Source organism: Crinia signifera, chromosome 1 (genome assembly GCF_055691185.1).
Source record: "Crinia signifera chromosome 1, ASM5569118v1, whole genome shotgun sequence".
Classification (NCBI taxonomy): Eukaryota; Metazoa; Chordata; class Amphibia; order Anura; family Myobatrachidae; genus Crinia; species Crinia signifera.
In genome coordinates this window covers 445,593,747-445,615,663 of record NC_139217.1, presented here as the reverse complement: position 1 = coordinate 445,615,663, position 21,917 = coordinate 445,593,747, and the positions used below count along the sequence as shown (strand labels likewise).

General features: G+C 43.1%; 1 protein-coding gene across 2 annotated transcripts in view; it reads left to right on the top strand.

The window, feature by feature from the left end:
- Nucleotides 1–12,289, top strand: part of NNT (nicotinamide nucleotide transhydrogenase) — a 108,178-nt gene extending 95,889 nt beyond the window's left edge. For both annotated transcript variants that reach the window (XM_083153961.1, XM_083153970.1), the window contains exons 20-22: nt 8,773–8,891; nt 9,116–9,231; nt 9,670–12,289. In XM_083153961.1, coding sequence (XP_083010087.1) covers nt 8,773–8,891; nt 9,116–9,231; nt 9,670–9,819 — 385 coding nt within the window. In that variant the 3' untranslated portion in view covers nt 9,820–12,289. The remainder of the gene's footprint in view (nt 1–8,772; nt 8,892–9,115; nt 9,232–9,669) is intronic.
- Nucleotides 12,290–21,917: the final 9,628 nt, after the last annotated feature.

Sequence of the window (21,917 nt, the reverse complement as noted above, 5' to 3'; positions counted from 1 at the left end):
ATCATATTCATTGGTAGATATGAATTTAGTTTAGGGATATAATGCAAAAACCTCTGCAAAAAGTACGTTTGTAACAAATTTGATCCACTTTAATATGTACCTGGAAGGTGCCATGTGCATTTGTGTCATAGAAACCTAGAACGTGGTGGTAGATAAGAACCATTCAGCTCTTCTAGTCTTCCCCTTTAACCATATTGTTACTCAAACCCTATTTGATCCTTATTGCTTTGTATGTCTATCCCATTCATGTTTTAAGTGTTCTACGGTCTTAAGGCCCCCACAGACACTTATGTGAATTCTTGGAGAAGTCTCCTAAGAATTCCCTTGAATATGGCCCTTTTGCATGGGATATATCAACTGCGATCCCATTTCTGAGGGCTGCAAGCAGGTCTGATCACCGGTGCGATGCGCACAGGACTGTGCAATCGATCAGATGTCAAACTTGTCCCTTTTGGTCACACTTTACCCGATTTCTCGGCCTGGTCCATCGGAATCGGGTGAAAAGTGGCCAAATCGGACAAGTGTATGGCCAGCTTTAACCTCTACCTCCTCTGATGGGAGGCTGTTCCACTTATCCCCTTTCTGTGAAGTCTTTTTTTCCCTCAGATTTCCCCGGTTTCCTCCCTCTTTATCTTACTAGAACAGGCATTCATTTGAAATGAGGATCATCTGTTTTATTTCTTATATCAAGTATGCAGTCTCTAGTTGTCTAGTGCATCACCAAATCCTTCAGGCTGCCTAGAACACCCAGATTCCTGATCCTGTGCAGACTTCATCTATCCCATCCTCAGCCTCTCAACAACGTTATACAGGATCTTACATGGGATTTCTTGCTGTAGGTTACATCAGGTTTATACCCTATGAAGCCAGGGATCCGCATGATCTGTGGACATTGCAATGGTCAGCCCATGAAAAGGTCAACATGAGTTTTTCACAATGCTTTTTCTTAATTTTTTTGGACTTTTTCTTAATTTTTCCAGCCAGGTGGACTATGATTGGAAACTGTAAAGTGTCCCTATGTGTGGCACGCTAAGCGGTCGATCCTATTATCCCCGATGTGTGCGGATGATTCACCGAGTGTAAATCATCACGACACCTGGTGCACTTTACGGCGGGACAAATTCACTGAAAAGTGCTCGCACCTCCATAGGAGTGCAAGCAAATTTCAGCCAATTTGGCCCTCCGAAGGGTGCGAGTTAAGTTTAATTCGGGTGCCATCTTCAGCGTGAAAACGGAACCCGAACAGCAACTCGCACCCTTCGGAGTTAATAGGACGAACCCCTAAGTGTTACACTATTTGGGGCTCCACGTGGTCAGGTGTCTACATTGACCCCTGTAAAATCCCATGTCAAACTTACTTTTTAGCTTCGAACATGTCCATGTTGACCTTTTGTTTAGAGGTAGGGTGAAGCCGTTTATGGTCAAACAACTGTGTTTACTCTTTTTAAGTCATAATGACAACAGAAGCTACCTAAATGACCCTGATCAAAAGTTTACATACCCTGGAGATTTTGGCCTGATAACATGCACACAAGTTGACACAAACGGGTTTAAATGGCTACTAAAGGTAACCATCCTCACCTGTTATCTGTTTGCTTGTAATCAGTGTGTGCGTATAAAAGGTCAGTGAGTTTCTGGTCTCCTGAAAGACCCTTGCATCTTTCATCCAGTGCTGCACTGACGTGTCTGGAGTCTGAGTCATGGGGAAAGCAAAAGAATTGTCAAAGGATCTGAGGGAAAAGGTAATTGAACTGTATAAAACAGGAAAGGGATATAAAAAGATATCCAAGCAATTGAGAATGCCAATCCGCCACAACTTCCAGGAAAATTGTTCAGGGTGCAAAGAAAAATCCACAAATAACTTCAGCTGAAATACAGGACTCTCTGAAAGAAGTGGTGTGGTTGTTTCAAGATGCACAATAAGGAGGTTTTTGAACAAAAATGGGCTGCATGGTCGAGTTGCCAGAAGAAAGCCATTACTATGCAAATGCCACAAAGCATCCCCCTTACAATACTCCAAACGGCACAGAAACAAGCCTCAAAACTTCTGGAACTAAGTCATTTGGATTGATGCGACCCACATTTTACTTTTTGGCCACAACCATAAACGTTACATTTGGAGAGGAGTCAACAAGGCCTATGATGAAAGGTACACCATTCCTACTGGGTTGGATCGCTGATGTTTTGGAGATGTGTGAGCTACAAAGGCACAACTGTATGTATTCTATAGCTTCCTTCTGGACTTGCAACTTGGTGGGACTGCTATGCTATTACTGGTGCCTGTCCTTGTGTTTCCCTCCTATTTAGATTGTAAGCTTGCAGCAGGGCCCTCCTATCTCCAAGTCTGTCTGTTACCCAGTTTGTTTTATCACTGTCTACAATTTTAAAGCGCAATGGAATCTGCTGCGCTATATAAGACACTGTAACAGAATCTGCTACGCTATATAAGAAACTGTAATAGAATCTGCTGCGTTATATAAGAAACTGTAACGGAAACTGCTGAGCTATATAAGAGACTGTAACAGAACCTGCTGCGCTATATAAGACACTGTAACGGAATCTGCTGCGCTATATAAGACGTTGTAATAGAATCTTCTGCGCTATATAAGACGCTGTAACGGAATCTGCTGCGCTATATAAGACACTGTAACGGAATCTGCTACGCTATATAAGAAACTGTAATAGAATCTGCTGCGTTATATAAGAAACTGTAACGGAAACTGCTGAGCTATATAAGAGACTGTAACAGAACCTGCTGCGCTATATAAGACACTGTAACGGAATCTGCTGCGCTATATAAGACGTTGTAATAGAATCTTCTGCGCTATATAAGACGCTGTAACGGAATCTGCTGCGCTATATAAGACACTGTAACGGAATCTGCTGCGCTATATAAGACACTGTAATAGAATCTTCTGCGCTATATAAGACGCTGTAACGGAATCTGCTGCGCTATATAAGGTGCTGTAACGGAATCTGCTGAGCTATATAAGGCGCTGTAACGGAATCTGCTGCGCTATATAAGATGTTGTAACGGAATCTGCTGCGCTATATAAGGTGCTGTAACGGAATCTGCTGCGCTATATAAGACACTGTAACTGAATATGCTGCGCTATATAGGAAACTGTAACAGAATCTGCTACGCTATATAAGAAACTGTAACGGAATCTGCTGCGCTATATAAGAGACTGTAACAGAACCTGCTGCGCTATATAAGAAACTGTAACAGAACCTGCTGCGCTATATAAGACACTGTAACGGAATCTGCTGTGCTATATAAGACACTGTAACTGAATATGCTGCGCTATATAGGAAACTGTAACAGAATCTGCTACGCTATATAAGAAACTGTAACGGAATCTGCTGCGCTATATAAGAGACTGTAACAGAACCTGCTGCACTATATAAGAAACTGTAAATAAATAAGAGGGGAGGTGGCTCTATAGGAGTTTGGGATCAATTTGGTTTCCATGAGGAAATGGTAGTTCATTTTAAGGCTAACTTTCAAAAGCGTCAGGGGGGCCAGATTGCTTCCACTGTTGAGCTAGATTGGCATGAGCAGCAATGGCTGGAGGGAATAGAAGTGGGAATAATATGGGGCAACGCTAATGCAGGGTCAGGCGGAACATTCATCTTAAGTGCTGTATTGATGAAATCAAAGACCTCATTCCAGTATTGTAATATTGCTGGACAGGATCAGAAGATATGGAATATGTGGCCAACATTACCACACAGTCTTCAGCACATATTGGAACAGGAGGGACAAAATGTGTGGAGGTGGTCAGGGGTCAGGTGTAGTCTATTTATCGGTTTAATGTGCATTTCAGTGTGATTGAGGCACCTGGACATGTTATAGAAAGACAATAACATCTTTTGCCATTGGGCAGGGGAGAGAGTTCTGCCCAAGTCTAGCTTCCATTTCTTTTGAGCGTCGAACAGGGTTTATCAAAATTTTGTACCAAAAAGATCGCCTCTAGATGCAGATGAGAAGGGCCGGGTACGGAGTGTCTGTGTGTCTGGAGAGATGAATCCGGGGGAAACGATTTCCATCATGGTGAAATGTGATGGTAGTGGAGGTGTTCCGAGGAGGGGATGGAGAATTTCTGTTGTAGGGAGAGAAAGGGTAGCAGAACGTTTCAATGTAGAATGTCTCTTAAGAGGGAGATACAAAGAGATATCCATCTGTTCCGGTTAGGGATTAGCCTCGTACAATTGTAATGGGTATGTTGGATATGGTGCACGCCGGAGAGGACATGCTGGCGGACAGTTTTTCCCAGATTCTTAGGGACGTTTGTGTGGATGGGAGTCAAAAAAACATTGTTCTATTAATCTGGACTGTTTTATTATCAAAATTGCCTGATTGGCTTTTGGTTCTAGTTGTTATCTGTTACCGCGCCCTCTGATAGTTCTTCCTCTATCCTATTCTTTCCACCACTAACAGGGGGAGAATTATCCTGAGGCGCTGCAGTATCTATGTATGTGTTTTACATTTAACCGTCGTGTCTCTATCCCCCTATACATTTTTTTGGATGAAGTTTGCATTCATCCATTTAGTAATTCACTAAAAACTAGTGTCACTGGTTGAGCCCATAAAATGGCTGCCTGTCAGGCACAATTAAAATATGGCGCCGGTTTAAATTTCTCCTCATAGTTAGTACGGCAAATAATCATGTGCATGTCTACATCATTACTTTTGATATAATGAAAATAATAATGATCTGACACAGGGCTGTTTTTAGACATTAGTTCCCAGTATGAACACAAAAAAAATGCCTGTGCCTTCAGCAGGTGTCCAAAACAGATGGACCGATTATATTGGCAATTGCCGCTGCTCACCATCCGCCAGAAAGGGGCTTGTGTGCCACGTTTTGACAGAGCAGCCCACACCCCCCTAACCCTGCCCATCTCCCCAAAGTGGAGACGGGCAGGTATTCTGCTCCCCATCACCGTGGGAAGGGGATGCGCGTTCTTGTGAGGCGCTACATCTGTATCTTGTTGTAAGGGCCTCTATGAAATGTACATGGCCTTACAGGAAAAGATTATCTTAACAATAGTGCCACTTACATCATATTATGCTACACACAGTAATGCCACATGCACCAAATTATGCCCCACACAGTAATGTAAATTGTACCAAATTCTGCCCCATGCAGTAATTCCACTTGCGCTAAATTATGCCTCACACAATAATGACACATGCACCAAATTATGCCCCACACAGTAATGCCAATTGCACCAAATTATGACCCACACAGTAATGCCAATTGCACCAAATTATGACCCACACAGTAATGCCAATTGCACCAAATTGTGCCCCACACAGTAATGCTAATTGCACCAAATTGTGCCCCACACAGTGATGCCAATTGCACCAAATTATGCCCCACACAGTGAAGCCAATTGCATCAAATTATGCCCCACACAGTGATACCAAGTACACCAAATTATGCCCCACAATGTAATGCCAATTGCATCAAATTATGCCCCACACAGTGATACCAAGTACACCAAATTATGCCCCACAATGTAATGTCAGTTGCACCAACCATGCCCCACACAGTAATGACAATCGCACCAAATTATGCCCCACACAGTAATGACAACAGCACCAAATTCTGCCCCACACAGTAATGTCACTTGCACTAAATTATGCCATACACAGTAATGCCCCTTACACCATATCATACCACACACAGTCAGTGATGCCCCTTACCATTATGCCACACTAGCTGGTTATCAGGAGTTTTATGATACCACCACACTCCTGGCACTGTTGTGCTGTTCGCGCCTCCCAGTGCCTCTCTTAGAATCTAGAACAGGTCCCTAGTGTATGTCTTACCCGGTGCACAGCTCGTCCAGCCCTGACCGTACACTTATGTGACAACAAAGCAAATATTACTCAGGGTAGCAAAGCTGCATAAAGCTTAGTTGCTTGAGTTTAGATTTCTGAGGTCTCCTGTATAGATCAAGTCAGATGCCCTTACTAAACGCCACGTAGCGCATCAGTGCCTTTTGTAAGTATTTGATCGCCATCCATTTGGCATATTAAAACACAGCCATTACTTCTACTTTGGCACTCTTTATGAAAACCTATCTCAGCCAGTTTGACAATTGTCTTCTGCATATTAAAATATAATTAATCCCGAATACATTTAAATGGCTAAATGTCAGAAGCCACAATTAAAACTGCAAGCATACAATTTGCTTACCCTTTCATTTTTGTTTGTTTTGTTTGTCCTTAATTTTTTGTTAAAATGAGAACAATGGAGTAGTTCATCAACATGCGTTCTGCAAAATTAATTGTTTTGTAGGATGACAAAAGAAAATGAAAAAAAAAATTAAATAAAAACACTTGGCTATAGCGATATAACAGTAAGCGCGAGGCTTTGTGGACATGGAATTATAATTGCAACCAAGAATAGAATATATTTTCCCCACAAGGACCAGATTTTAGAAATGTTGAGTATGTAGTGGACATTTTTTCATTTATTCCACGGAGACCGATATCCTATGAACCTGCATTAAATGTTACGGAGAAGGTGGAATGGGATAAAATTAAGAAAAACAAAGTTCTCGTTTGATTAAAGTGGAACATTGTTCTTCTTAATTTTATCCCATTCCACCTTCTCCGTAACATTTAATGCAGGTTAATATTTAATTTGTTATATATAGTGAGGAATACTTTTATGTAAGTAGATCTGTTGCACAGGTTCTCCAAAACACGTTCCCCAGATTCACATGAATCTTATCCAATGTGCCACTGGCTCTATTAAGAAGTGGTGCCAAGAACACACTATAAAGATCTGTCTGGCGATCCCAACGTTGTGCCGACCAAGTGACAGATTAGCTAGCTGCAGTATATACACTTGCCAATTGCTTGCTTGATATGTCAGTCCAGACAACACAACTGGGCTGGCATTTAAATTTGGCCACCCAGCTGTGTCTTAGGTGTTGACAGCCCCTGCAGCCAGTGTACAGGCTGCCAGCTGGTCATTCTTATGTACAGCCCGACATGCAATATATCTGCAAGATAAATCTGCCCATTGGCTGTGCTGCAGGATGCAATATGCCTGTAAATGGCGTAGTGCAGACACCACAATTTGCTCGGGAATATATAATTCTTTAATATGAGGGTCCACCAGTGCTCACCTGAAACTGCCCACCCTGGTGGAGAGGTTCTCGAAACGTGACTTCCAATGAGCATTGATGACCTCATTCCAACTTCCACTGAGAAGATTCAGGAATATCTGGTGGTTTAGTCCAGGTGGTTGAGACCGCATTGCAACCCTGTGCTCTGAGAGCTAACGCTTGTTATCTGACACATCTCGCTACCTCTGTATACTGAGCAGACCCTCCATCTTACTCCCTTAATTATCAATTACTCAAACTCTTCAAAGGCGCTTGGCATTCCAAGAATTTTTTCCATCCCGTCACAATGCTTCCCACCCCCAATGTTTTCCAATAACTTTTTATTAGAACTATATAATTCTACTGGAGAACAATTGATGCAGGTGGTGCTAGGAATCTTTGAGCTGCATTGTAGCCTTTTGTCTGATTCCGTTCTGTCCTCTGTACATCCATCATGCACTTTCTGCGCAGTTGTCATGCACAGTTGTTTCTTTGTTTGTTAAAATAATGATTCCAACACAGAATATAAGTTTTCAAGTCTGTGTCAGTTCTGGGTGAAACTTTATTCTCACATTCAAACTTATTTAGTTGATTTCTTCATTAACTTCTGAAAATGAATGAATTGCTGTGGGTGTCCATACTTTCTGTATTAATAAAATGGCTTACTTTTTTGGTTCCTTCTCTCTATCTAGATCAGGCTGACAAACTGTGGCCTTCCAGCTGTAGTGAAACTACACATCCCAGCATGCCTTGCCATATTTTTAGCATTCCCTAATATCAAAACTGTGGCAAGGCATGATGGGACTTGCAGTTTTACAACAGCTGGAGAAGATAGTCTTAGTTTATTTGTTGCTTTAAAAGCAGTTTTTAAAGCTTTTAAGGGCTGACCAGATGTATTTCATTGAGAAATTAATCGGAGGGGGAGGGGGTTTATTCCAGCGATGGAAAGAATGATCAAAACACCCCTGAAGAGAAAATCCATCACTACAAACCTGGATCTGCCTCTACATAGATACATAATGATCGAGCCCAACTTGTAGGGGGGGGTGCTGCTACCACAGTGCCCAGAGCAGATACAGCCAGTTCCCGCAACTTGCACATTGCAACTACAGTACATACGTACAAAAATAAAAAAATATATAGCTCATCCGTACTGTATTAGCTGCAGCCCAAGGAATCCAGATAAAGCTGAATGAAAGACAGGGAGTGGGTTCCAACTGGAAGCATGCTCTCTACTAATCACAGCCTGGACTGGCAGTCCCAGAGGGAGGAAACACCTCCCAATGGAACTGCCTGTAGTCTTTGTGACTTGCACATAGGATTCCCACTAAGGTGTCACTGCCAGTCAGCATGTAGCTGGTAGAGTTACAGATATTGAGCTGTGGTGAAGCTTGCTGCCGATAGATGAACCCCCCCCCCCCACACTGATCAAGCTATAAAGTAAGAATATATTCCATTGATTCAACATTTGAAACAATTTATTGGAAAAAACAAGGAAAGTTCACGTTTCTTAGTATGATTTTCTTATTTCTGTCATTTACACAATAAAACTTTATTTGCTTTATATAAACAATAATTTCACCAATGATACATGATCTGGAAGCAAATGTGTAATCACTGATCTGCTAATATGTGATTTCCTAGGTTTGGTATCCACCCAGTAGCAGGACGTATGCCCGGGCAGCTGAATGTGCTTTTGGCTGAGGCTGGTGTGCCATACGATATCGTGTTGGAGATGGATGAGATCAATGAAGATTTCCCTGGTAAGAGACATTACATCCTGATCATTTGCAGTGAAGTCTATGGCAATAGTTTAATCCAATCAATGAGCCCATAACAGTGTAATGTTTTTCTATAGATTAGCAACAGAATAAATTGGGTATGTGAAGCCTGGTGCCCTGTCCTGTGTGGAGTAATGATGTAAGGGGTAAGCAGTGTATTATATATTCCGATACACCTGATAGTTGCGTATTCCCTGTTTTCCTAGAAACTGATCTGGTCCTTGTGATTGGTGCCAACGACACAGTCAACTCCGCTGCTCAAGAGGATCCCAATTCTATAATTGCCGGTATGCCTGTTCTGGAAGTGTGGAAAGCTAAACAGGTACGGACCTTAGTTACATCCGTTTCTTACGTGACCCCTTGGACATGTCCAGAATATAATGCCGGTTACTCTTTGCTTAGACATTTATTTTTATTATTTCATGTAAATTTGACATATTGGCATATACCTTCTTTCCAGCAACTTGGAAAATAAGGTACTTCCTCATCTTTGCGGCCACTGCTTATGCTATGGAACTTACATAGCGTACAGTGCACCACCCTGGGTCCACGCCACCCTCCTGTGTCCACTCCACCATCTATTACTTTTAGTAATGTTCTGGCGAGCGAAGTGATGACTTAAGCGGTGGCCGCAAAGATGAGGAAGTACCGAAAATAATTTAGTTTACTGTTCTGTGCTCCTCATATTTGCAACATATCCTTGCACCATAGGTTGAAATGGTCATTTTTCTAAAAGCTGATGTGTACGTGTTCCTTGCAGGTTATTGTAATGAAGAGGTCTCTCGGTGTTGGATACGCTGCTGTTGACAATCCCATCTTCTACAAACCCAACACTTCTATGCTGTTAGGAGATGCCAAGAAGACCTGCGATGCTCTGCAATCTAGAGTGCGGGACACCTTGCACAACTAGAGGCCCTTCTGTGGATTTTATACAAACACTCTACCGGCCAGTGTTGCCCGTTTTGAAATAACACCCAATTTTTATGCTAGAACTTGTTCACTTTAAAGGAAGACCGGTATTACGTGACTGAAACAAACCGAGTATTGGATTTGGTATTATGAACCGTTGATGCCAGTTTTTGCATGAGCCTGTTCAACAGAAGAATACTGTAGATGAAAGCAATTAATGTTTTATATATTTCTAAGTAACCGTAGCATTACGGCCTTTCTTAACAACACTGCATTGAAGTTTGATAATGTGAAGCTTAGAGACCTTATTTTGTTACCCTTCTGATCTTGTTGAGTTCTGCTTTTTGACTGAAATGGTCCCATTGACGCACGATGTTTCCTGGTTGGTGAGATCGGTTCTAGCTTCTCATGCGACAATCTATAACCAGGTGGAACATTTAAATGCTCCAATTAAGCTTTGGAAGCTTTTGGAATGTTCAGACAGTCGGCACCAAGTTGTAGCTCATCGATCCTTTAGAATGTTCACAGAGCTAGATCTATATGTAGCCAATCAGAACACCGCAGCCTTTATGGCGGAGCTACTATGCAGCGGTTTCCTCCCAAGTTGTGACCCATCCACTGACTCTCCTTCCATGTTGGCAATGCTTCATGGTGCACCCATATGTTTAATAATGTTGACACAAACAAAGCCAGTATCATGAAGAAATTTTTAATTTAAAAACATTTTAACATTTTCAATGATGTTGAACCCATCACACTTGATCCCGTCTAATAGTTTAATTCGCTCAAGTCATTTATCCTATAATGCCTAAAGTCTAGTGACTTATCCAGCCTGTTACAGTGATAATCGAATGTGCCCGACGGACATGCAGGTTAAAAATCACTGCTGTTGCCGATTAAGAGTGTTCATGGGGAAGAGACGAACCTGTAGCCTAATGGGAGCATTGCAACAAAGACCAGTTGCGGTCAAGTAGACCATAAGAATATCCGGTGGGTTACGCAATTCCAGAATTATATAATGGACACAGTGGGTAATGCTGCCAGCTGTCAGAGAAACCGTAATACAAATTATGTGAAATATGCCACCATGATGTCCCACTTCTAACACCAATATGGCATTCTGACTGTTACGTCATAACCAAGTACCATTTTTATTATATTCTGAAATGTGGGCGATTACAGGATGAGTGGTTTGTGTCACATGAAGGATAGAATCAACTGTTCCTTATTGTATATGTGCATAGAATATAACTATAAGTTTAACATGCAGGCTTCATCTCATACCTACAGTAAAGGGACAAGCTAGCAGCACAAATTACTTGTAATATACCGATTGAGCATAAGAGAATCTGGATTTAGAATTTATAGTTCTGAAATTGAGATGAACTGGAGAAATCATCTTGTATACAGAATTGTTAGCATTAATCACTAGTCGGGTGTTGCTGGATTTGTAGATGACTTACAGTAAGTTGAACATAAACTACACCGTTCATCCCTTTTATCTATATCAAGTAGGTCATGGTAAAGCCAAATCTAATGTGAAAGCAGCTTTTAATATTAAGATCCAGAACGTCTCGTACGTCACCTGCTGCCTTAGTAACAATAACCTTACAGAACTGATTACATATAATGTGTTTGGTGTGTGTTCAGGAAAAGGCTGCTCTGAAATCTTGGTCCGTCAGATAAGGTAAACCTCTATAGATTGGGACACGAGCAGCCGCACAGTAGTTGTCTCCAGCTGAGGCCGTGTATCATTATGTGCTCCCCACTGTTCGCTCACAATTCTTCAAATCTCAGGTTATTTTGTAGCAATATCCATAAATTGGAAATGTGTATATTACAGAAAGTGGAGAGTCTTTATTAAGATATCAGGAATGCAGGTAATGTACAGCACACACTGTGAGAACAGCCATTTTGTTGGTTGACCTAACATATGTGACTCCATTTTGACATACCTAGTTCCTACAACGTGGTGCCGTGATGAAATCAGCCAGCCCCCCCCCCCCCCCCCCCTATGAAAGGTTGTGTTCTCTAGAACTTTAGCTCAACCCACAAAATGGCTGCCTTCTCTTTGCAACAGGTAACATTTTCAAGCCATTTATCTTCCAGTTCTTGTCATTGTTCTCCACAGCTGCAGATAACAGGCTTTTTTTTTTTTAGTTGGAATCTGTTATGTACAGATCGCGTTAGCTGTGAACATAGCTCATCTCCATGTTTTGTGGAAGACTTGTCATTGGTGTCAGCCATTGTTTGTTTCAGAACATAAGACACATTCACCTTTTGGCTTTATGTATAACATTAGGCGTTTTCCTTTTTGAAGTGATACAGGTTCATATTGGTAGATCATGATGATAAACTGACGTGACAGTGGCCCCACAATTATTTTTTTTGTGAATATTCCTCTAGCACTGAATAAGCTAATTCTCAGCTGTACCATCTTGAAATCCATTAAACCAGTTAACTTAAATAGTTTTGCTGCTGTCCTGTTTTTTGTCATTGCAAAGGAAGACAATGGTTTCTGGTAGGTCTTATATCTGTGCCTGAACCTCTGCAAATCTAAAGTGAGAATTTATTTTACTATTTGTATTTGTTTTATTAAATTTAAAGGTATGTATTTTCAATGTTTGTTCATTTAGATCCGTTCTCAAACTCGGTCCTCAAGTACCCCCAAAAGTGCACATTTCCCAGGTCACCCGACAGGTGCACTCATTCACTGACACATTTTAAAAGATCACAGGTGGAGCGAATTATTTCACCTGTGGTTCTGTGTGGAGACCTGAAAAACATTAACTGTTGGGGGGTCCTGAGGACCGAGGTTGAGAGCCACTGATTTTAGTTAGCTTTACACAAACTGCGGGGGTATCACATGTTGTCCGGCAGGTTGCTATTATTAGATTGTCACTTTGACGATCGGGAGGTGTGTTTAGCATGTCAACATTTTGCTTGTTTTGACCACGTCGACATTTGTCAGTTGTCCACTTACTGCCTGTGGACTAGTAACAATTGACCTAATGTCTGTTGACCTAATTCTTGCCAACCTAATTATCCATAACCGAAAACAAGGGGACCACAGAAGATGCTTCCAAGTGTAATTGTGGGCTCGGGGAGGAGTTTAGAATAATGGATAGATTATTTCTGTGTCTTTGGACATTTGCCCATAAGAATAGGAACTGATTTACCCTGCCATACTAATGTAGGGTACACACCAGGACGACCACCGTCGTTCACGACCGATAGACGACCATGGAACGATTTCCCTTGGACTTCCCGGGAGCTCCCAGGCAGTCCCCAGCAAACGATTAGCAAAAATTGTGGGTTTTTTTGCGGAACGATCTAGATCCGATCCCGATGTGCCCGCGATGGTCGTTAAGACGGTCGGATCGCTGGTTTTTGTTTTTTTTGCAAGAACACATGCGACCGTCGTCAGATGGGCCTTTGAAATTGTAATGAAGGGGCTGGACTAGCAGAGGGGGAGGACTAGCAGAGGGGGATAGGAATAGCAGCAGCCATTTTAAACCAGTGTATTTCTGCTTTGTTACTAGTGAGGCTTGGTTTATACCTGCTGGACATAGCTATTTACACATTACTTTGTTTTGCCTGCCATTACAAAGTGTCTTTTAACCCTGCACTATGGAGAATGCAGTGATGGGTAGTCACCAGCAACAGTACCTGCTCTATTATGCAGTTTTGAAGCTCAGGCGTCAGAGAGCCCAGCGCAGGAGAGAAAGATCATGCTGGACAAAGCAGTGGCTACTTCAGCGTCAGACTCGTTCGCACATGCCACTGCTCAGGGACATCAGGGAGAATAACCCAGACGATTTTCGTAACTTCTTGAGGATGGATGATGCCACATTCCAGGAATTGCTGCGTCTGGTGACTCCCCACATCGAGAAGCAGGATACCAAGTATCGCATGGCTATCCCTGCTGAGGAACGGCTGGTGGTGACCCTGAGGTTTCTGGCGACAGGACGGTCTCTTGCTGACCTAAAGTTTGGATCCCTCATCTCCCCGCAAGCTTTGGGCCTCATCATCCCGGAGACCTGCAAAGCCATTGTGAAGGTGCTGCAGTACCAGTATTGCAAGGTAAGGATGAAATATACACTGTACACTTTATTGTGCAAACAAAATATTTTTATTTATAATTTAGGCCTAGGACAGAAACAGGTTTTTTAGGCCTTTCATGGTTAAAACATGTAAAATAGTAAATAGATTGTGTCAACACAAATATATTATAATACCATATATAAAAGATATTGTACAAAAACACACACTATATATAAAGATTTAAGTATGTATGACCCAGTTTAAACTTTCCCAATAAGTACGGGCTACTGTGTGGCAGAGGATGTCTGCCGCAGATAAGTAAAGGCTGCGGCCCACATGGCGCATGGCGCAGATGCAATGGTCCCGGCCCCATTGATGTGCGCCATACGCCATGTGAGCAGTGGCCATCACATACCTGCAGCTGAGACCATGTCTGCCGCACAGTACCCCATACTATTGGCAAAGAAAAAAGGGCAATAAATGGAGTTTGCTATCCAGATTGAGGAGAATCCTGTTCTCCCTCTGGTAATGCAGGTACAGGTAGCAGCATATAAATAAACAAAAAAAACACACTCTGGTAACTTCTGGAACATGCCCTTACAACAGTAGGGATAAGGTACTGTGCGGCAGAGGATGTCTGCTGCAGATATGTAAAGGCTGCGGCCCACATGGCGCATGGCGCAGATGCAATGGTCCCGGCCCCATTGATGTGCGCCATACGCCATGTGAGCAGTGGCCATCACATACCTGCAGCTGAGACCATGTCTGCCGCACAGTACCCCATACTATTGGCAAAGAAAAAAGGGCAATAAATGGAGTTTGCTATCCAGATTGAGGAGAATCCTGTTCTCCCTCTGGTAATGCAGGTACAGGTAGCAGCATATAAATAAACAAAAATACACACTGTGGCCCTTGTGTGGCAGAGGATGTCTGCTGCAGATATGTAAAGGCTGCGGCCCACATGGCGCATGGCGCAGATGCAATGGTCCCGGCCCCATTGATGTGCGCCATACGCCATGTGAGCAGTGGCCATCACATACCTGCAGCTGAGACCATGTCGATGGTAAATGATAAAGTAGCCTATTTTTTAAGACAGATCCTCAAAAACAGGACACTCTGGATCTTCTATCAGTAAAGAACTGTAGAATTGACGGTACTGGGGGGGTTGAGAAGGCTGTGTAGGTGTTGACTGGGTATGTGTTGGAATTGTGCTCGACTGGCCTGCTACGGTGGCAGGCGGAGTAGGCACTGGTGATTCTAATGACAGTGGTGTGTCTGGTGCACTACCAATGCCAACTATTTTAGTGCCACTGTTGAGATACCCTAAACTGCCATTATACACCAACTCCATGCATAACTTTTCAAAAGTAAGTTGCTGGTTAGGAGCCATGTTGCGAACACACTCTGCCACATAAGTGAAGTAGTTGTCATGTTTGTCCGGGTTTCTTTGCAGGACTTGATGTGCCCGCATCATAAATTCTTCATGTGCCGCTGCTTCTCCTTTTTTTCCTTTGCCACGCATTTTTTTGGCACGGGGGAGTGGTGGAGTGGGTTCCAGGGTGGGTGGCGGAGTGCGTGCCGGAGTAGGAACTTCGTTCGATGTGCATGCATTCTCAGATAGGACAGATAGGTCTGGGGTTGCAGGTGGGTAGTCACCAAGCTGTAAAAAAATTGAACATGTTTACTAATCAATTCTATTTACTTCTAATTTCAGTTCCCTACCAGCGTGAATGAATGGAAAGTCATCGCAGAGGAGTTTGAACAGCGATGGAACTTCCCAAATTGCGGTGGAGCCATTGATGGCAAACATGTCCGCATAGCCCAGCCTATCAATAGTGGTTCCTACTATTTTAATTACAAGGGCTATTTTAGCATTGTACTAATGGCTGTTGTTAATGCGAACTATGAGTTTATCTTCCTGGATGTAGGAAGGAATGGCCGTGCATCGGATGGTGGCACTTTCAAGGACACAAAGTTCTACGAAAGGCTCATAGCGAACACCCTTCACTTGCCGTCTGTCCAGGAAACTAAACAGGGGCTTAACTTTGTTTTTGTGGCTGACGAGGCTTTTGGCCTGCACGAGCATGTCATGAAGCCATATGCGCAAAGGGGGTTGAACCATGACAAAAGGATCTTTAACTACAGGCTATCCAGGGCACGGCGTGTTGTGGAAAATGCTTTTGGCATCCTGGCAAGCCGGTTTCGCATTTTCCACACTGCCATTAACCTGAGGGTGGACAAAATTGACTGGGTTGTCACGGCGTGCTGTGTCCTGCACAATTTGCTCCGCAGAAAAGCCACACAGCAAAGGGCTACAGGCACAGCACTCCAAGAAGACCAAGAACTGCCAGAGGAGGTAGTGCAGATATCCTCCTTGCAAACCCCAACACAACACTACACAGGGAGTGCACGAGCCAAACAGGTGAGGGAACAGTACATGGCCTACTTTAATGGGGAGGGCGCTGTGGATTGGCAGGAGGAATCAATTAGATAGCCAAAAAAATAGACTCACCGATGCAGACTGCGAATTCTCCTCCTCCTCCTGCGCCGTGACTTCTTGGTTTTCATGTTCTACCATAAGGACTACTCCTGTCCTCATCGACTCCTGGCTGAGGGTGAATGTCAACCGGTCATAGTACCAGAGCGATGTTTGATACATCTCGTCGACTCCAGCACCAGACTTCTTTGCAGCCTCCACCTTCTTGTGTTCCTTTAAGAACACCGTGCGCAGATTCTGGATGCGTTTCCTCACCCATTCAACATTGGCCTCTGGGTGAAATGGAAGACTGTAGCGTGCCAAGTCCTCCAAGGCTTGGTTTCTTTTCATTTTGTTTGAATACTCCTTGGATTTTGTTCGCCACAGGCATTCGTGTGAACGATATTTTTCAATAAACCCTTCAAGAAACTCTTGTTCCTTTGCGTTGGACATTGGGACTGTAAAAAGATAAAACCATTTTAGTTGTTATAGTTATACCCATGTTTTGTTTCATATTTAAATTTTTATAGTTATAGTTACCAGTTTACCTAGTTCTTATGTTTTAAGTATTTAAAATGTTAATAAACTTTTATGAAAACCACTATACATTTTATTGTGCAGATTGCTATTCACACACACAGGTGAATGGGGCCTAGCAGAGAGGAGTGCATGGAATACTGCAATGGTGGACAATGGTTTATGTATATATATCTATATATACACAAACACACACACACAGGTGAATGGGGCCTAGCAGAGAGGAGTGCATGGAATACTGCAATGGTGGACAATGGTTTATGTATATATATCTATATATACACAAACACACACACACACACACAGGTGAATGGGGCCTAGCAGAGAGGAGTGCATGGAATACTGCAATGGTGGACAATGGTTTATGTATATATATCTATATATACACAAACACACACACACACAGGTGAATGGGGCCTAGCAGAGAGGAGTGCTTGGAATACTGCAATGGTGGACATTGGTTATATGTATACACACACACATGGGGCCCACCCAAAAAAAACAGTGACATGGTCGGGTGCACGGTTGCCAAACCAGTGCTTTATACACACTATATACATTGGTGGCATCAGTGGGCATGCATAGAAGAGCATTGGGAGTGCAAACATACCAGGTTGTTGTTCTGGGAGATGAGACAAGAAGGAGAGTCCAACTGCTGCGCCAGCGCTGTTTGCTATGTGGAAAAACATGGCGCCGGGGGAGTGTTTAGGAAATGCCACTCAAATAGGCTGGATCAAACGACGGACGCACCGACGGACGGACGACGGAGGCGGCAAAAAACACTCACGATCTGCATACGATTGACGGTCGGTCGGCCTGGGATTGACGGATCCTACCTGCAGCACGTAGGACCAAAGATGCGACCAAACGAGCGGCGTGAACGCGCATTGGATCGGAATCGGATCAAATAAATGTCAAAAACACACGATAGTACATACAATCTGCATACAACCGGTCGGAATTGGATCTAAATTGACAGAATCGGGCCCTAGTCGTCCTGGTGTGTACCCAGCATAAGCCTCCATACACCATGCGGTGTGAGACAGTCGCAAATAGCAGTGTAGCATAGTGACATTTTTTTCAAACTTGTAGCGAAACTAACAGGCAGATGTATTAAGTCTGGTGAAGTGATAAAGTGGCTGGTCATAATGCACCAGCCAATCAGCTCCTTTCTTTTTCCAAACCCAACCTGTAACTTAACAGTTAGGAGCTGATTGGCTGGTGCTTTGTCACCGACCACTTTATCACTTCAACTGGCTTAATAAATCTGCCCCCCAGTACTAGTGCCGCCAGGCTGCAATGTTAGACACACAGGAGACTTCGTGCTAGAATCACCCAAAAACACGAAGTCCATATGACGACTGTAAAAGGTGACGTGGAACAGCAGTTCAGAGACCGAAATACAGGAAGTCTCCAGTCATTCCAGATGAGTCTGTGGCACAAACTATGAGTACAGACGTTGTGGCTAAGACCGCGGTCAAAGAAAGGTTGCATTACTCAGTCACACCTATTGCTGGAAAGGTAAAAGGCAATAAGAGGAAGGATCTTCACAGAAGTCATGGAAACATAGAATTTGATGGCGGATAAGAACCATTTGGCTCATCTAGTCTGTTAATAAAGAACAGAAGATATTTATGGTCTTTCAAGTAGGAAAAAGCATTGGAGGCTTTTCAACCGCATTGGAATAGAAGTACAGTACATTGGTACAAATCCTTTATCATGGAATCCACAGGTCCATGCTTGCAACTATACAATTAAATGGTTTCATGACTACCGTTCAAACTGTAAAGTTGGCCATACAATAGCACATTTTTCTTTCCCCGATTTCACACGATTCAGATGCATAGGGCCAATAAATCGGGTGAAATCCAGCAAATCACGTGTTTTAGATCCGATCCCATTCTCTGTTCCGTGCTCGTCTGATCTGAGCCCCTAGATCACAAGTGCTGCACATTAGGATCTGTCAGATCAGACAGCCTTCCGGTATCACTTGCTGGGATCGGCTGCCATTTGTCCCCTCAGAGAAAGCTCTCCAGCTCTCCAGCTTGCCACGGTGCACAGTGTAAAAACCACTGGATTTAAGGGTTAGGGTGTTGTCTTAGGACAGTAGAATTAATTGTGAGGGATGGGGCTGCTGCTATTCCCTGACTCACTCCTATTTTGAATTTCAGGTATGTTTCCACACCATGTTTTCACCATCCTGTTCCAGGATTTCACACATTACATTATTAGTGCAATTCTGGTAATAAATGGTATCTTACAAATCATTATTTTAAGACTGAGGACAGGGGGGCGCGAGCTGGAGAGCCAATCCTCACGCTTATCCAACAGCTCTCCAGCTATTGGCCATGGCTGAACGAGGACTGGAGGAGGGGGTGTGACAGACGGGAAGATGCCTGGAGCTCCCTCTGGTGTGGGATCCACAGCGCTACCACCTTCTGCCTTCAGTAGTGCAGTTTTAAGGATGAGCAATCGGTATACCCATGACAGTGCTCACAGTGATAGGCAGTTCCCAACTAATATTTAGCAGACCCAAATGTTGTTCTTTTTATGAAACAGATTCTGGATTCAACCATTTCCCATTGATTCATATCTGAAACTATTTGTTTTCCACATAACAGGAAGGACACCAAATTGTATTAAATAATTATGAATGAATAGACAATAGTTCAATGAAAGGCTGCCCTGGTTTATACAAAAGGGTCTTCATACTGTAAAATAAAGTGTAGGATAATGTGGAATGAACAAGCATTCTGGAATGATTACAATGGTGATGTTTTCTTGCTTTCATACAAAATCACTGAACTACTGTAAGAATGTTGGGAGCAGCCAATTTTGGGTACTTATGTAATATCTGGGCTCCCGGTTTTCTTATGAGACCGTGTCCCCTCGCGGGGCGCGCTGCGCTCGCCACGCTTCGGGCACGGTGGCTCGCTGCGCTCGCCACACTATATAAAATCAACTCCATGCGTAGTTGGATAGTAGGGGTATGAAAAAATGGGGTGCATTTAACATGGGAGCCCAGATAATACATAAGTACCCAATTTTGCTGGGATATGGGGCTGATATCAGGTATGTCTGTTCCTCTATTAAATACACGGGGTGGATGAAATAGGGGAGCAGCACCAACCGTCACCCAAAATGCTGCCACACATCGCCGGCATGGAATCACTGGCAGGTTGGTGGCTCCTATTTTAATTCTGGCCTGTGCTGCAGCTGCCGCTGGAGAAGAGAGATTTATCCTCTTCAAAAAAAAAATCTCCACAAGATATAAGTATCATATTTTCTTAATTTGGAGAGATAATTATGTTTATAAACTAGCCCCCTAAATGCCTTGAGGGTCAGGACTGAGAACCGCTGCAGTACAGCAACCCACGAATTTAGGAAATGGTTCCAAACCTCGGTCCTCATGTTAGAGGACAGAAGATTAGTGAGCCTTTTTTTTTCTCACACTACCAAGCAGACAATCCACTGCACCCTATTGATTTTTTTTTTTATATATATATATATATATATATATATAAATTACCACCCGGGCAATGGCTGCCCGTCATCCTGTGATTCCCCGCCCCTCTAGTGGCATCAGCATTAAGAAGGCGCCAGGACCAAGGAGACCAGCTTCTGCGGAACATTGTCGCGGAGGTGAGAGTGAGACCTACTACAGCATTGTGTGTACTGGGGGGTGGGACATGACAACAAAGGGACGTATGTCAACCCTTTCAAACTCATGCTCCCCCCTTGCCTTGCCTCCCCTCTCTAACCCCACTCAATCTCCCCCACACCTTTTTTATTTTCTCTTCCTTTTCACTATCACACCATAGCCTTTTCTCTTTTCTCTCTCCTGTGCTCTCTCTCTCTCCCTTGCTGTCACTCCTTTTCTCTCTCCCCTGTTCTCTTCCATCTCCCTCCCCTATGTCACTTCTCTGCCTCACCTATGTTTCTCTCTGTGCCCCTAGTCTTTCTCCTCTCTCTCTCTAATCCCCTCCACTTTACACTATGGTTCCTCTTTCTTCCCTCTCTCCATTACACCCTTTGTCTTTCCCTGTCTCTGACACCCTCTCCTCCTTTCCCTGACACCCCTCTCTCCCTGTCTTTCCCCCTTTCTCTCCCTGACACCTCCTCTCTCCCTGATACATGATCTCTTTCCCTGACACCCTTTTTTTTCATGACACCCTTATCTCTTTTTCTCCCCAACACAACCTCTCTCCCCCTTATACCATCTCTTTCCCTGACACCCCTCTCACTGTTCTTGAATGTATGTTTCTGTTCTTTTGCATGTTTTATAACACAATGGGGCAGATGTATTAAGCCTTCACAAGAGATAAATGCAAGGGTGATAAGGAAAGATAAACGTCCAGCCAATCAGCTCCTTACTGACTTCTTTCAAACACAGCCTGTAACATGACAGTTAGGATGTGATTGGTTGGACGTTTATATCTCTTTATCACCCTTGCATTTATCTCTTGTAAAAATAAAGCAGCCAGTATTTACCCTGCACAGAAACAAAATAACTCACCGAAATCTAATTTTCTCACATTTTACATCTGCCCCACCTGCAGTGCACATGGTTTTATCCATCTAAGAAGGATTTTGTCAGAAAGAGTGAACTAGAATAAGGCCCTTAGCTCCAGGAAGTGTTGGGTTTCTGACTGTCAGGACCTTTTGCATATCATAATAAATACAATACTAATGGATATATAGAGCGGTATTCAATGAGGCTGATTCGCCATGTTTTTATGGCGATTTTGTGCTGTAAGGCGAATTTCTGACTAAAACGGTGAATCACCCTATTCAATGACCAGATGGCGAATACATTTCAAGGTTTTTTTCGCCATGATTCACAGAGTAGCAATCGCTATCTTTTTATGGTGAAGTGGAAGGTGAACTTTTAAAATAAAGTGTTTTGTTTTTTACAATTGGTGTCAAAAAATCTGGAATTTTATTCTGAGGAGGGGCATGCTATTTTTATTCATGTGCTGTAAGCACATGAATATATATTTAATAAAAAAAAAAAAAAAAATATATATATTTTTTTTACACAG